Raw genomic sequence first — 15,265 nt, 5'->3', positions numbered from 1 at the left:
ATCACAAACAAGCAACCACACCCTAGGCCAGCGGTTCTCAACCTGTGGGTCCCCGTATGTTGTTGGACTACAACTCCCATCATCCCTGACCACTGGTTGTGCTGGCTAGGAATGATGGGAGTTGTAGTCCAACAGCATCTGGGGACCCACAGGTTGAGAAACACTGCCCTAGGCCAACCCCAACCTCTCTCACCACCAAAGGAACGCAAGTGAATAGCAAACAGAACCTGCACAAGCTACGCTGACACAAAAACCCACACGTACATTAAGCAAAATAGAAACATCGCCACCCGACCCCACCCTGACTCACCACGACCCCCTCCACCTCTTCCTCCCATTTTCTTCCTAATGTAACCCTAATGTCTCAACAAATGAAACTGACCTATAGAAAATGTAACTTGAAAAACGAGACATTGCACATACTTTTGTAAACCAAGAAGTCAATAATAATAATAATAATAATAATAATAATAATAATAATAATAATGTAGGAGAGCAAAGAGCTCAAAGACAGAGGGCACGTAGCGGCACCCGTAGAGGAGGTTATGATGATGACGAATGAGGACGTGGGAGAGACAGGGTAGCGATTCACTTGGGACAATGCCATTATCCAAGAGGCTGGGTTCCAAAGCCTCTCTCTGTAAAGATTGAAATAAAAAAGGACTGTAAGAAACTTTCCCTTGTCTTTATAATGCCCGGGCAACCAGCCGGGAGCCACTGACAGCTTCCTGACAATAGCATGGGACTGAGAGAGACCCCCAGGTACGGGAGATGCTGTGTCCCTGCTTCTCTCCATCTGGGTGGGAAGGCCGGCACTCACCTTTCCCCCCGTCTACTCAGTCCCCGCAGCACTGGGCTTTTTCACCAAGATTCTCAACAACAGTGCCGTCTACGTCTTTTGGGAGCTGCCTGCCAAGCCGGGCCGAATCGAAGGCTTCAAGCTCTACCTCCGAAAGCTGCCCAGCGCCCACTACGAGGGCCCAGAGCTCTTACCCGGCATGGCCAACTCTTTCACGTTCAGCAACTTGGGTGAGTCTCCTCCTGGGCCTCCTGCGAGGGGGACCGTAGCTTCAGCTCTCTGGTGTCTCCAGGATCCAGTGGTTGTGGGAAGACGCCCTGCAGAGCTGCTGCTGGTCAGAGTAGACAACGCAGAACTACTGTATTTTTCGCTCTATAGGACGCACTTTTTCCCCTCCAAAAATTAAGGGGAGATGTGTGTGCGTCCTATGGAGCGAATGCAGGCTCCTTGGCTTCAGCGATAGCAACATGAAACCTCCGAAGCGCAGAGGGAGAGCTCCCCCCGCGCTCCGGAGGCTTCGTGTTGCTTTTGCTGAAGCCACCTGAAGCCCCCGGAGCGCAGCTCCAGGGGCTTCAGGCAGCTATCCGCAAGCCTTCGGAGCGCAGCAGGAGTTCTCGCTGCGCTCCGAAGGCTTGTGGATAGCCGCCTGAAGCCTGGAGAGCGAGAGGGGTCGGTGCACACCGATCCCTCTTGCTCTCCAGGCTTCGCTTCACTGGAGAGGCGCTGCACAGTTTTCCCTCTCTGCGCAGCGCCCCTTCAGCGAAGCGGGAGGAGAACTGGAAGGGGCTCCATTTCTCCTACTGCTTCGCTGAAGGGGCGCTGCGCAGAGAGGGGGAGAATTCCCCCCCCTGTTCTCCCCCTCCTATGGTCTGGTGCGTCCTATAGAGCGAAAAATACGGTATGTGGACTAATAGTCTGTTCCGGTCTGAGGCAGATTCCTTGCCACATGATGGAGAAATTGCCCCCTCAGCTTCCCCTGCTAGCTAGCCCTCAGATTCTCCATCAATGTTGCCCCCTAGTGTCGGCTTCCAGAAACCTAACCTCCACTCCACTCGCCTTTCCAAACTCTCTCCCACAGAACCATCTGCCATGTACGAGATCAAACTCCAGGCCTTCAACGGGAACGGCGATGGGAACAGCAGTGTGCGGTTTGTCTCCCTCAAGGAGAATTCTGAGAGGCTGGGTAAGAACTAGAAACACACACACTTATGGCGATGGGGAATAAATTCAATTCTGTTCGTATTTAAAGGCAAATGTACCTAATTTAGATTTACCGAAACAATTCGCAAACTGGAGTGGGGCCACCCTTCAAAATTCATACTTCCCTACAAAAACGCATATACTAGTGAAAATAACAGAAAAAGTGCATTCCGTAAGGAAAAACTGCTTTGCAAAAATGTTGATAATTAGGCGAAATTACAAAGGTGTGTCTATTGGGAGAAATTTGCACTAAAATGAATTTTCATTAATGAATTTTCATGAGGATTCTTCTAAATACACACTTTGTTGTTTAGTCGTTTATTCGTGTCTGACTCTTCGTGACCCCATGGACCAGAGCACGCCAGGCACTCCTGTCTTCCACTGCCTCCCGCAGTTTGGTCAGGCTCATGTTTGTAGCTTCGCAAACACTATCCAGCCATCTCGTCCTCTGTCGTCCCCTTCTCCACACTAGAGTGGCCAAATTGTGGAAACTTTTGGGATTTCCTGGGTCTGATGTCTCATAACATCAGTCTTTTGTCAGTTTTAAGCAAATCTGCCTTTTCTGGTTATTTAGCTGTAACTTTAGGTAGAACAATTCAACCCAGTTTATTGTGTTTTATCTTCTGCATTACGTTATCTTTTTATTGATACATGGTATTTATGGTATTGTTTTATGGTGTCATTCTGAAAAAGACTGGTGTTCTGAACCACCAAACCTTAGAATTTCAACATTTCCTAAAGGTTTCCACAATTTTGGCCTGTGATAAATTCATGTGAACAGAACTGAATCTTTGGAAAAACAAGAAATGAAGAGAAACAGAAATGGGTAGCTTTAGGCTTGCGATGTTCCCCAAAACTTCTTGATTGCCTAGAGTGCAAGGCTAGGTGGGCTTTTGGAGCGTTCCAGTTGCTGATCTCCACCCTCTCGCCTCTCCATCTCTGGGACCTCCATTCTCTAATGACTGTGCTTTTTCCCACAGATGCCAACTCAGTGTGCCAGTGTGGGCAGGATGGGGAGAGCTCCCTCGCTGGCATCGTGGTTGGCGTCCACATTGGCATGGCGTGCATTATATTCTGTGTCCTCTTCCTTATGTTTGGCTACCGCAAGAGGTGAGGATGTGGAGGCTGCTCTGAACGAATCACTTGGACCTCCCAGCACCCCCTAATTTCCCTAGACACCCAAATATAGCAGCGGGGTGTTTTTTTTTGGGGGGGAGGACCTTATCCACCCAAAGGGCCCCATTCCCACATGCACAATCTTCCGAGGGGTACACCACAGGAAAAGTGCCATGTCACCTGCTGAACTTTCGATCCTAACCCACAGTTGCCCATGTTTTTTCACCCAGGGCCCTCTGCAAAACTCACAGTACAGTCGTACCTTGGAAGTCGGACGGAATCCGTTCCGGAAGGCCGTTCGACTTCCAAAACGTTCGGAAACCCAAACGCAGCTTCTGATTGGCTGCAGGAAGGTCCTGCAGCCAATTGGAAGCCTCATCAGGCATTCAGGTGCCAAAATTAGTTCTCAAACCGGAACAGTCGCTTCTGGGTGTGCGGCGTTCGAGAGCCAAACCGTTTGAGAACTAAGCTGTTCGAAAACCAAGGTACGACCGTAGTTCCTTCCTAGGGGTACATCGTATGCCCTAACACTTCTCTTTTAAAGTCCCAGTGGATCTTCCTGAAGTTCCTGTCACCCTCTAGGCCCTAACTATGTACATAAACAGATTGCAGCCATGATGGGTAGAGTCAGTGTGGTATCATGATTAGGGTGTTGGGATAGGACCTGGGAGACCAGGGTGCACAAATCAGCCATGAAGCTTGCTAGATGAGCTTAAGCTGGTCCCTGCCTCTCCTCCTAACCAACTTCAACAAGGTTGTTGTAAGGATGAAATGGAGGGGGGGGGGGAGAGAGAACCATGTCCTTGGAGGAAAGACAGGATATAAACACAAAAGTAATAGTTTCCTGAAATGTTTATTCTAAGTGTCCCCTCCCAGTCTCTTTAACTATAACTACCATGTATTTGTGACTCATATGATTGCTTCTAACTTTTGTGACCCTGAGGTTACATATGTTTCTTGTAATATTTTTTTTTAACTTTAAGAGATGATGTTATGCTATTATACCATGGTATCCTAGTTTAAAATGTATTACAGTCAAACCTCAGTTCCTGAACAGCTCCGTTATGGAATGTTTCGGTTCCTGAATGACGAAAACCCGGAAATAAATGCTCCGGTTTTCAAACGCTTTTTGGAAGCCGAATGTCTGACACGGCTTCCGCTGAGTGCAGGAAGCTCTTGCAACCAATCGGAAGCTGCGCCTCAGTTGTCAAACATTTTGGAAGCTGAACAGGCTTCTGGAACGGATTCTTTTTGACAGCCGAAGTTTGACTGGTTGTGAACGGGATCCGTTCTGGAGGCCCGTTCGCAACATGAAAAGCCCGTAACCTGAAGCGGTGTATCTGTGCAGGTACGCGGCACGATTTGGTGCTTGTGCACATGCGTGAAGCTCGATTTAGCACTACTGTGCATACACGAGCGGCGAAACCCAGAAGTAACCCTTTCTGGTACTTCCGGGTCGCAACCTGAAAAAACGTAACACCAAGCAAACGTAACATGAGGTATGACAGTACTAGGGGCCGTTGCCCCCTGCTCACGGATCCTGCAAAATGCAGTGTGATGCTTGCAATAATATTATATAGAAAGATAAAATATACAGGCTTAATTTTAAAATAAACTAAAAACAAAATATCATCATCATCATCCTGGGCAGATTTCCTATGTACCTTTTAAGAAATGTTTCGGGAAAGAACCCCTTCTCTCTACGTCTTCCCTCTACAGCCTGTTCTGTAAGAAAGGGACCCAAGAAAGCTGGACCATCCCACAAGGAACAGAACCGGTGCAGACCACCACGCGGGAGCCTCCCCGGAACCAGCGGAAGCTGGAGGGTGGGGCAAAACCCTCAGAGATGGTGGAACTGGTTACCCAGGTGAGGATGGGTGTGTGTGTATGCCTGCTTTTAGCTCAGCAGCTGTCCCAGACAGAACCAAGGTGCCCCTGGGGGAAGGGCCATGGCAGCAGCCCTGGTAATGACATGGGTGAAGATGTAAATCACTGTCATATCTCTTCAAACAGTCAGGGTCTCCTTCAGTGAAACCCAGGAGCTGTTAATGGTGCCGAGAGTTGCTATTCCCCTCCTGGAACCACAATTCCCAGAGTGTTTTAGCAATCGATCCCTCTTCCCGGGAAACTCCAGGAGCTGAAGGCAGAGGGCCTTCTCGGTAGTGGCGCCCTGCGGAACACCCTCCCATCAGATGTCAAGGAAATAAACAACTATCTGACATTTAGAAGACATCTGGAGGCAACCCTGTTTAGGGAAGTTTTTAATGTTTGATGTTTTATCGTGTTTTTAATATTCTGCTGGAATCTGCCCAGAGTGGCTGAGGAAACCCAGACAGATGGGAGGGTTATGAATAATAATAATAATAATAATAATAATAATAATAATTGCTCTGGGAGGGGAATAGCAGCTGTCAGCACCATGAACAAACTACACCTCCCAGGATTCTTCAGAATTTCCCCCAAAGTGTTATCATAGTTTTTTTAAATGCACAGTGTGAATAAGGCCTCAATGCCATCATATTTTCTCTCCGGAGCTTATACTCAGAGGGTCAAACGGGGGCCGGGGGGATGGCCAGCAGGGCCTGATATATCTGCAGGGCACCCTGGGAGTGAGGAACAAGGCTTGCGGGCCAAAAGGCGGCGTCCGAAAGGGCAATGGGGTTAACCTGCCTTCCTTTCTCCTCACAGAACCCCCCATCCTCCGATGGACTCACCGCCCATGACACTCCCCACTTTGAAGTGACCGTTGAGCGCTGCCCTCCTTCACAGCCCAGTGGTTAAGCCAATGCCCGGTGGGAACGGAGTAGGGGGAGGCCCCTCGACGGGGCCCCGTGGCAGCTCTGTTGAGGCAGGGCTTTCCCCTGCCCCCAATTTCCCACCACCCATCCAGGATTCCAACCGCAAACCTCCAAAGAATCTACCTCACCTCCGCTGGACGGCCAGCCCCATAGCGTCCGGTCCAGCCGCCACCTGAGCCCTACTCCCACCCCAGTTCTCCCGAATGATCTATTTTTGATACAAATACCAAAACTACCTCAACCTGCCAGCCACCCTCTGGCTGCTTAAATCCCACCCCACCCCTCTTGCCAAAAGGGAGAAGGGGCAGTGGCAGAGAGGTGGGGCGACAGGGAGCAGCTTTCCACGGCAACCGGAAGGTTCCGGAACTTGAGGCAGCCATCTTGAGGGAAAGCCAGGAAGCAAGGGGGAAAGAGACAACTTCTCTCCGTTCTCATTCTCGGCTGCCTCAAGAATGGATGTGAAAGCTGATCTCCCCCTGCCCAAATTGTGCCGAAGCCAAACCCCCTACGAATTACCGGGGCTTTGGGGAGGTTGAGGCTCCAAAATTACTCCCTAATGAGTCATGTGGTCCATTCGGGGTGGGATGAGGACCGTCCCTTTCCGACACCTCCCACCCATGGTGCCTGGGCGCTCGGCACCAGCATACCAAATATCGCCAAACCAAAAGTGGGAGCAGCAGCAGCGGACCCCCCCTCTCCCAAATACCCACCTCCGTCCTCTGTCATGAGGGGGGCAATGGGGTGGGCAGGGGGGGGACGCTTCACCCAAAGCCTCACATTCCTTTCCCCCTTTTCCATAGCTCCTCTTGCTGCTTCCTACAGAGTGTCTTTTTTTTGATATATATATATTATATATATGACGTCTCTATCCAAATATTTTTTAAGATGATACACAAAAGTTTGCTGAACTGCTTTCCAAAGATGTAGAGCTTTAACCGTGTGTGAGGACAGAGCCTTAGCATTTGACGTTTCTCAGAAGAGGGAGGATGGTGGCCTACGAGGCGTAGGGGGCCGCTGTTAGCCCTCTGGAAACAGCCGCGGCAGCTGGGACCTCCGGCCCGACTGCCGTGGGGCTCTTCAGTTGTAAGGGGGAACGTATTTATTGACAGAACCAAAATGTCCCACCCAGATTCTGGCTGTGGGCGGACTCCCTCAGTCCCCTGAGGGAGGCCATCCAAGATTTGGTTGGAGGCTCAGTGACTTAGCTCTCCAAATTACTCCCAAACCAGAATTACCTCCAGAACCTCCCTTAGAGCTAAAGAGCCTCGACTGTGAGGCCCACATAGTGTGTCCATCTCAGAGGATCAGACACTATGGTTACACCAGCGCCTTCCTCCATTTCTTCTTTTCCTTCCTTTCCTGGCCTCTTTCTCTTTTCTCGGACACCAAAGCCGGCATATCAAGATGTGGTGGAAGCTTAGCTCCATCCTCCTCAGGCAGCTTTTTTTAAAAAAAAACGGACGGGGTTTTAACTTGAACCGGAAGCTCAGCCATGAAGTTCACAGTCACAAAAGTCCAGCACATCTCCCCTCTTCTCCTTTTTATTGTTTGGAGTGGACTAAGTTCAGCATTCCTCTAGCTGCCAAAGAGAAAAGAATCGCTACTCTGAATAAGTACACAAATGCTACTCCTGCTCAGAGCATACCGGTTGAAGTTAACGGGCATAACCGGTTCAGAGCCATTAATTGTAATGGATTTACGCTGAGGAGGGCAGTCTCCGCCTAAACGTTAAACATTTAGGGGCAAAAACCTGGAAACTGCATGTACAGAACTTGATTGCCAACGAGTTGGTGGCTTGATCGATAACACTGATCTATCGACCGATTGGTATCAGGGTCTCTGAAAGCCAGCACACTCGACATTGTGTCTCAGACCTTGGTGGCCTCCACTCGTAAACCACCAAAGCTTTCATCTTGCCTTAAAGGTAAAGGGACCCCTGACCATTAGGTCCAGTCGTGGCCGACTCTGGGGTTGTGGTGCTCATCTCGCTTTATTGACCGAGGGAGCCGGCGTACAGCTTCCGGGTCATGTGGCCAGCATGACTAAGCCGCTTCTGGCGAACCAGAGCAGTGCATGGAAACGCCATTTACCTTCCCGCTGGAGCGGTACCTATTTATCTCCTTGCACTTTGACGTGCTTTCGAACTGCTAGGTTGGCAGGAGCAGGGACCAAGCAATGGGAACTCACTCCGTCGCGGGGATTCGAACCACCGACCTTCTGATCAGCAAGCCCTAGGCTCTGTGGTTTAACCCAAAGCGCCACCCACGTCCCTTCCTCATCTTCCAAATTCTGCCAGTTCACAACTTTAGCCTTGGCTTCAACTGCTGTCCTTGCTCCAGCAGGGTGATATTCTTGACGCCCAAAGAGGACAACCACCCCACCTCTTCTCCAAGGAGCTCAAGGTGGCAAACATAGTTCTCCTCCCCTACCCATTTTATCCTCACAACAAGCCTGTGAGGTAGGTTAGGCTGAGAGAGACTGGCTGGCCCAACGTCGCACCCACTGAAGATTCATGGCTGAGCAGGAATCCTGGTTTCGTGGGTCCTAGACCAAACACCTTAGCCACTCGGACTGTAGAGGTGGACGTACGTGGTCTAGATGATCCCAGCAAAAGCCCCCTTATCTTTGTCCGTGTGAACATGACTTCACAGTGCCCAGGCTGGTGTCCTTTCCATCTGTCCTTTCCTTCTCTTCCTGATTTTGATTGTCAGCTCTTTCAAAACAAAGAAAAGCACAGTCGGCCAGCGTTAGACTGTATGTGAGAGAGAGCGCATGTCCGAGTGACCTCAAAATTTGCCTCGCGCAGGTGTGATTCTCTCTGTGCGCTTGCGGAAAAACGAAACCCTGTCGACCCAAAGTTTTGTGTATGAGAGGAAAAGAAAAAAAGTACTGTTAGGTAGACGTTTCCTAAAGCTTTGCTGACCCCCTCTCCCCCATTTTTCACCCTAGTTCCTTCTCTAGGAATCATAACCAAAATATCCCCCTTACTTTTCCCTCTTCCCTTTTCCCCTACCAAAAAAAATATGAAAAAAAATTAATAATACTCAACCTTTTTCTTTTGGATTATTTTTAGTGCTTTAGGCAAAAATGATCTCTTCCTAGTTGATGAGAGTTGAGATTTCCCCACCTCCCTTTGATAGACGAGTGTCTCCCAGATAGTGGAGACACACACAGTGGTTCTATGGAATCGCCAGAGGCCGACAGGAAATGGGGAGCTTTCCAACGGCACCCCACTTCCTGTCAAAATTAACTGCCCAATCAAAACGGGCCCAACCCAGAGTCTGTTGTTCCTCCTTTATTTCTTTTGGTTTTTACATATCCACCGTGACCCACCTCGATTCAAGCATAACCAAAGGTGCTTTTCAAAACCGTTGCAGCTGATCTTCAAAGATGCCCACTGGTGGTCTAATTTCTGGTCATGTGGGAACACGTTTACTATATAGCTTTAAGAAACCACTCGAGCGACTCCACTCGCGTCTCTGTGGCTGGCGGGGGGCTGAATCTGCCCCCCCTTTTGTTTTCATTTCACATTATCCCAACCTTAAGCTCATTTTTGTGTCGGTTTGTGCAATTCTTTATTTTTTTAAGACGCCTGCATTAAGATCCGTAGATATTCTACCAGCAGGCAAAAACCGTATAGAGGAAAATGCAGCTAATAGGCTTCTTATTTTGGAAGCGACTTTCCCAAATATAACAATGAACTCTGGGGTTTTGCTTTCGCAAACACACACATCCTTGTGTGCAGAATTTGGAAGGCGAGCTGCGTTTCAGTTTGTGTTCTGGTTCGGGAATCGCGGATCGGGTCAGTCCGTGTTAAAATGCCAGCTGAACTTATTCCTCTGAGCCTGTTTCCTCACATGCAGCTCATCTTAATGGCCACTGGCCTGCTCTTGAGATCTATTAATGTCAGCTGAGGTCTGGTAAGAAGCTACAAGGCCAATCCCACTTCTAAGAAATCTCCACCCGTCCCAGAAGCCACGCCCCCTTTCAGGGTTGGCGCCTGCCACCCTCGTTTGCAGGAAGCCACATTCATTAAAGTATCTTCTTACAAGGACTAAGTCATCCTCACCAAAGATGCCCACTTTTTAATTGAGATGTCAAAAGCAGCTGCCCAACCCAAGTCTTTGAGATGCTCGTTTCAGTAAACATTGAACAGAAGTCTTCTTCCACCACCCGTCTGATGTCCCAAGGTAGAATATTCAGTCCCTAAGCTTTGCATACCACTGGCTCCTCTACAATCTTTCCATCGCTACTCTTGACAGTTCCTTCATCTGCAGATCCGCTCTTACAACAGTCTTACAACTTCTTATCCATTCATTGCCAATGGCGACACTGAATGACAGATCTCTGTCCTATTTCGACTTATCTCCTTAAGAACCTTTTTGGAAAATATTTAACTTCCCCTGGGTGGGGAATCTGCATCCCTCCAGACATTGCTGGACTACAACTCCCATCAGTCTTAGGGCTAGGGCTGATGGGAGTTGGGAATCCAATGACATATGGAGGATCCCCTCTCGCCAACCCAAGTTTCCCCAGGCTTAAGCATGCAGAAATGTTCCTTAGTGGATCTTCTGTTTGCAGCCTGATCCTGCAGATGTTTTCCCTCTCGGATGCAAGTCCTACATTTCAATGCAATTCTCAAATACATGTGCAGAGCAAGGTTTCCCAAACTTGGGTCTCCAGCTGTTTTTTTGGACTACAACTCCCATCATCCCTGACCACTGGTCCGGCTAGTGATGGGAGTTGTAGTCCAAGAACAGCTGGGGACCGAAGTTTGGGAAACCCTGGTTTGGGGATGTAAATCACAGCTTTCCCCTTCTCCATCATCTTCCTTTCCCCCCATTGCTCAGTTACTGCTTGGTTTCTGAGTTTCTCAGTGTATTCATATATATGATTCAGTAATCATAAACCTAGTGGTGGTTTTCCCCTTCAAAATTTGCTTTAATTAAGAGCTGTGAAGCTGTGATGAATTCATCACTACTCCGGCATATTTGTTCATACATGAGGCTCCTCCTACCACAAAGATCCCATGGTTGTAAAGTTAACACACCAAACTACTGCTTCTTACAGGAGATAACACAAGAAACACTTTAGTTAAGCACAAAACATGTCCCGTATTGAGAAACCCACATATCCAGCACCACCCAATCCCTGCTCATTTTACACTACGGACAAGCCACTTTTCAAACTGTTTTAACTTTCAAAACAAGCCATCTCTTGTAGAATTGTTCAAGCACCACCATTTTGCACCTATTTAAAATATGGGAATGTTTGCTCCATTGGGTCATCACACAACTTTAAAATTACAACCCCCGCCCCCAATCTTACAGCACAATTGTGGCCAAACATAAATGTGAAAAGATAACTTAAGCTTTCACACAGCTTTATTGACCAGGGCTGTCCAATAGGTCAGTCGCAATCTACCGGTAGATTGTGGGCTGTCCCTGGTCGATCCTGTGATCTCCAGCGATCACCCCCTCCCCCCCAAAAAAGCTAAACAACTCTGATCAATCCAATGGGTATTGAACTTATTTTGGATTTATGGGTATATGGAGTTTATTTATAGTGGGAGTAGATCACAGTCTCTTGGGAGCTGGACACCCCTGTTACAGACCACAAAATCCATGATGCTGGGTTTGACGTAGCTTGAAAGACTACGAAACCCATGGCACAGCTCTGACACAGGAACAGAGGAAGCTGCCTTATACCAAGTCGCCCCCATAAACAAACAAACAAACAAACAAACAAACAAACAAACCTACAACACCCAAAACTATCGCTGAAGTGAAAACCACCAGAGACTTAAATAACTGGGAAAGCAGTGGAGAATGTAGGCAAGTAAGTAAGGTTACCAGATGTCCCCGTTTCCTGGGGACAGACCCCGGATTTACAAATCGGTCCCCTATCATGTCCACTATCATTCCGACTGATGTTGAAAAGTGTCCCCGGATTCATTGAAAAAAGTCTGGTAACGTTAGAGGCAAGGCGACATAGGGAACCAAGGAAATCCCATTTCTGGCAACAGATTTGCCAGAGAAATCTTGAACTTTGGCAGAGCTCGACCAACAGAATTAGTAAGAATATTTCTCCAGCGGCTTTTGCACATTCGGCATAGATGCACAATGGAGGAGACTGATGTTAGTCAAGGGTAATCTAAGCAGCACAAACCGAAACACTTGTTGTTGTTGTTTAGTCGTTTAGTCGTGTCCGCCTCTTCGTGACCCCCTGGACCAGAGCACGCCAGGCACTCCTGTCTTCCACTGCCTCCCGCAGTTTGGTCAAACTCATGTTCGTAGCTTCCAGAACACTGTCTAACCATCTTGTCCTCTGTCGTCCCCTTCTCCTTGTGCCCTCCATCTTTCCCAATATCAGGGTCTTTTTCAGGGAGTCTTCTCTTCTCATGAGGTGGCCAAAGTATTGGAGCCTCAGCTTCAGGATCTGGCCTTCCAGTGAGCACTCAGGGCTGATTTCCTTAAGAATGGAGAGGTTTGATCTTCTTGCAGTCCATGGGACTCTCAAGAGTCTCCTCCAGCACCATAATTCAAAAGCATCAATTCTTCGGCGATCAGCCTTCTTTATGGTCCAGCTTTCACTTCCATATGAAACACAGGAGAAAATAAATCTTTAACTCCGTGCATGACAGACTACTACTGATATTTCCAAAATACAGTGAAATATTCACTGAAGTAAGTTTTAGAAGACAACAACAACTTCTCCTATTGCTTTAAGCCAGCTTTCCACAACCTGACACTCTCTTGGTGTTGTTGGACTCAAACTCCCATCACCTGCAGCCAGCGTGGCCAACTGTCAGGGATGATGGGTTTCGTAGTCCAGGAACATCTGGAGGGTACGGGGTTGGGAAGGACCATTTTAAATGTTTCCAGGTGTGAGGTCAACTACCTCTGAATGTGAACCAACAGGGCAATGTGCCAGAGCTTCATCAAGCACAAATGTACAGGAAGCTTAACTGTGAGAATGCACATTATGAAATCCACACATGTTAGGAACAAGGCCAGCTGTGGGACTCTTTAAAAAAACAACAACAAATGATCAGTGGAACTTATTTCTGAGCAAGCTATCAGCTAATCTGGATTTGCTGATAACCTTGAGAACCAGTGAGCTGTCTGCCAACAAATCTGTTCAGTTATGCCAGTAAATGCACAATGCCAGGCTCAAACAGAAAACGCAAACACCTGAAATAACTCTTTTATCTTTTTGAAAAACATCCTTCAAATTACCCACAACACAGATGCGCACAACTCTGTTTTGCAGGAATTACACAGCCAATGAAATTTATATTCCGAATCAAAGAGGTTTAAAATATCTCCATGTGACATAATGTCACTAGGTATGCTGAGTTTCGTGTGTATTTTCACAAATACTTTTTCCATATGGACACAGACATAGAAAAACTTCTTCAGGAATGGATCTTGCCTGATCTCCTCCCCATTTTATCATGGGAAATCTTGTACCCCAAAGGTCTTGCAGCAAGAAATATACAATACTTGCTTGCAACTAAACGAGCTTTTCAAGAAGCACTGCCTCATCCTCAACTCCTTTAGCTTCTAAAAAATAACCTGTTCACATCAAAAGTTTATTTACAAAAACCCTTCTTTCTTTTCTCCAGTGCCCTGGGATCTAAAAGTGCTCCCCTAACAAACACACAGTGGTGGCAAAATCAGATATAAAGAACCCTCCAGTAAATATCGGCTCGCAGATCATGCAAACAAATTAGACCCAGATCTGGGACATGTTGGCCTCTGTGGAACTGACAAATTCCATTCTGTAAGCAAGTCAGCATACTCTGCCTGATGTCAGAGGACAAAACACCCTTTTTCAAAACCTGTCTGTTATAAGCCAAGTCAAAAGCCTGCTTTGGCTCATGGAGGAACTCGTTTCAGAATTCTGTGAATACTGGCCATAATCCGTTATCGGGGGTATCACATGATTAAAGACCATGAACACATGAATCGGCCAATTAAATCTAACCCTAACGCCCTCCCCAAACCTGTTTTGTTTTTCTAAGGTGATACATGTACTACAACAGCATGCACTGTCCAGTAAGAGGCACCTGCCCTTAATCTTTCCCACGCAGGAAGGGATCCCTCTTCTCGGATCTTCTTGGAAGAAGTATCCGACCTTCTTGCTCACGCAGGAAGGAATCGGCTTTTCAATGTCATCTCGGAAGAGGTATTCCAACCTTTCAGTTCACAGATGAAGGTATCCCACTTCTGGCATGCTTTCAGATGAGGCATCCTTTCTTGGTCCTCTTCCCACACCATCTCAGAAGAGGCATCCCTCCTCCTCTTTCTCAAGCTGGATTAACCGATTAACCAGCTGAAAAACGGCAGCCCTAATATATATCTGAACATCTACTAAAAATAGGTCCTTTCTCTTATGAAAATCTGGAGGGCTGGAGCAAAGGTCCTCTTGAAAGGACAACCCATTTCTAGCGCCCCCCTCCAGATAGAACATTATTTCTCCAACAATTAAACCATCCCACTCTGTTCTACTTCAGGCTGGCAAATAAATGTTGCCAACTTACAAACAAAATATGTCATTTGCGGAAAAAAAGTGGTAGCCACTTTGGATTGCAAAGTCTTACCTGTTTACCTATAAAAGGTTTCCCATTTATTGCTTTTTTCAAAAAAAAAAGAGTCAGGTTTTGTCCTGTTTTAAAGGTTCCACGCCTGGCTGAGATTCTGGCTCACCATAGGTGACTAGCTGACCAGATACCTTGCTTAACTTAAACCAAATTCCCAGTGCTACGACATATTATAAATTAACATTCTTGCCACCTAATCGCCCGGTTACACTCTTCTTCTGCCTTTTGATGACAGACTGTGCTTGGCTGTGGTCCAGAAAATCTGGAGGGCACCAGGTTGGGTAAGTGTAGTCTATGACGTTAGGTCACCATCCAGCACAGACACTTTCGACCCAAAATTCAACAGCTCCCAGAACACGAACCCATTTTAAAAGCAACCCATACGCGTTCATCACGGTGGATATTTTGAGCTGAAGGAGCACACCCAGCCGGGAGCTTTTCACAGCCTAAAAATGCCCCTTGTCTTGAAAAGTCTAACACACCCCAAAGACATATCCATGAGATTTGTTGGGTTGGCAACAGCACTCTCTAGTTTCCAAGCCTGGCCTCCGCTTCCGACGAACCACTGTAACTACGCCCATCTTTGTAAAGGAGGGGAAATGGCTAGTTACCAATGAGAAAAGAAAATGCTTTTGAACCTAAAATTTGTTACGGAAAAAACTTGTGTTTTGTGAAACGAAGTAAACAAGCTTTAAGAAGCCACAGCCCGGGGTCCTCCTGGAAGATTAATTATTGGAGAAGGGAGAC

The 15,265-nt window shown here is 47.5% G+C and overlaps 1 protein-coding gene and 1 long non-coding RNA gene across 2 annotated transcripts in view; both read left to right on the top strand.

The window, feature by feature from the left end:
* Window positions 1–7,357, top strand: part of LOC310751675 (immunoglobulin superfamily DCC subclass member 3-like) — a 31,321-nt gene extending 23,964 nt beyond the window's left edge. Inside the window, exons 10-14 of the mRNA XM_083591119.1 lie at window positions 841–1,029; window positions 1,878–1,982; window positions 2,980–3,109; window positions 4,835–4,982; window positions 5,804–7,357. Of these exons, the coding sequence (XP_083447245.1) occupies window positions 841–1,029; window positions 1,878–1,982; window positions 2,980–3,109; window positions 4,835–4,982; window positions 5,804–5,896 (665 nt within the window). The 3' untranslated portion in view covers window positions 5,897–7,357. The remainder of the gene's footprint in view (window positions 1–840; window positions 1,030–1,877; window positions 1,983–2,979; window positions 3,110–4,834; window positions 4,983–5,803) is intronic.
* Window positions 7,358–11,756: 4,399 nt separating this feature from the next.
* Window positions 11,757–14,466, top strand: LOC310751976. The gene is made up of 2 exons (XR_014542746.1): window positions 11,757–12,091; window positions 12,524–14,466. It is a non-coding gene; the product is annotated as an uncharacterized lncRNA (long non-coding RNA).
* The last annotated feature ends 799 nt before the right edge of the window (window positions 14,467–15,265 follow it).

The sequence above is a fragment of the Podarcis filfolensis genome (genome assembly GCF_964270895.1).
Source record: "Podarcis filfolensis genome assembly, chromosome: 16".
Taxonomy (NCBI): domain Eukaryota; kingdom Metazoa; phylum Chordata; class Lepidosauria; order Squamata; family Lacertidae; genus Podarcis; species Podarcis filfolensis.
Note: the sequence above shows the minus strand (reverse complement) of the source record. Positions and strands in the feature narration are given on the sequence as shown.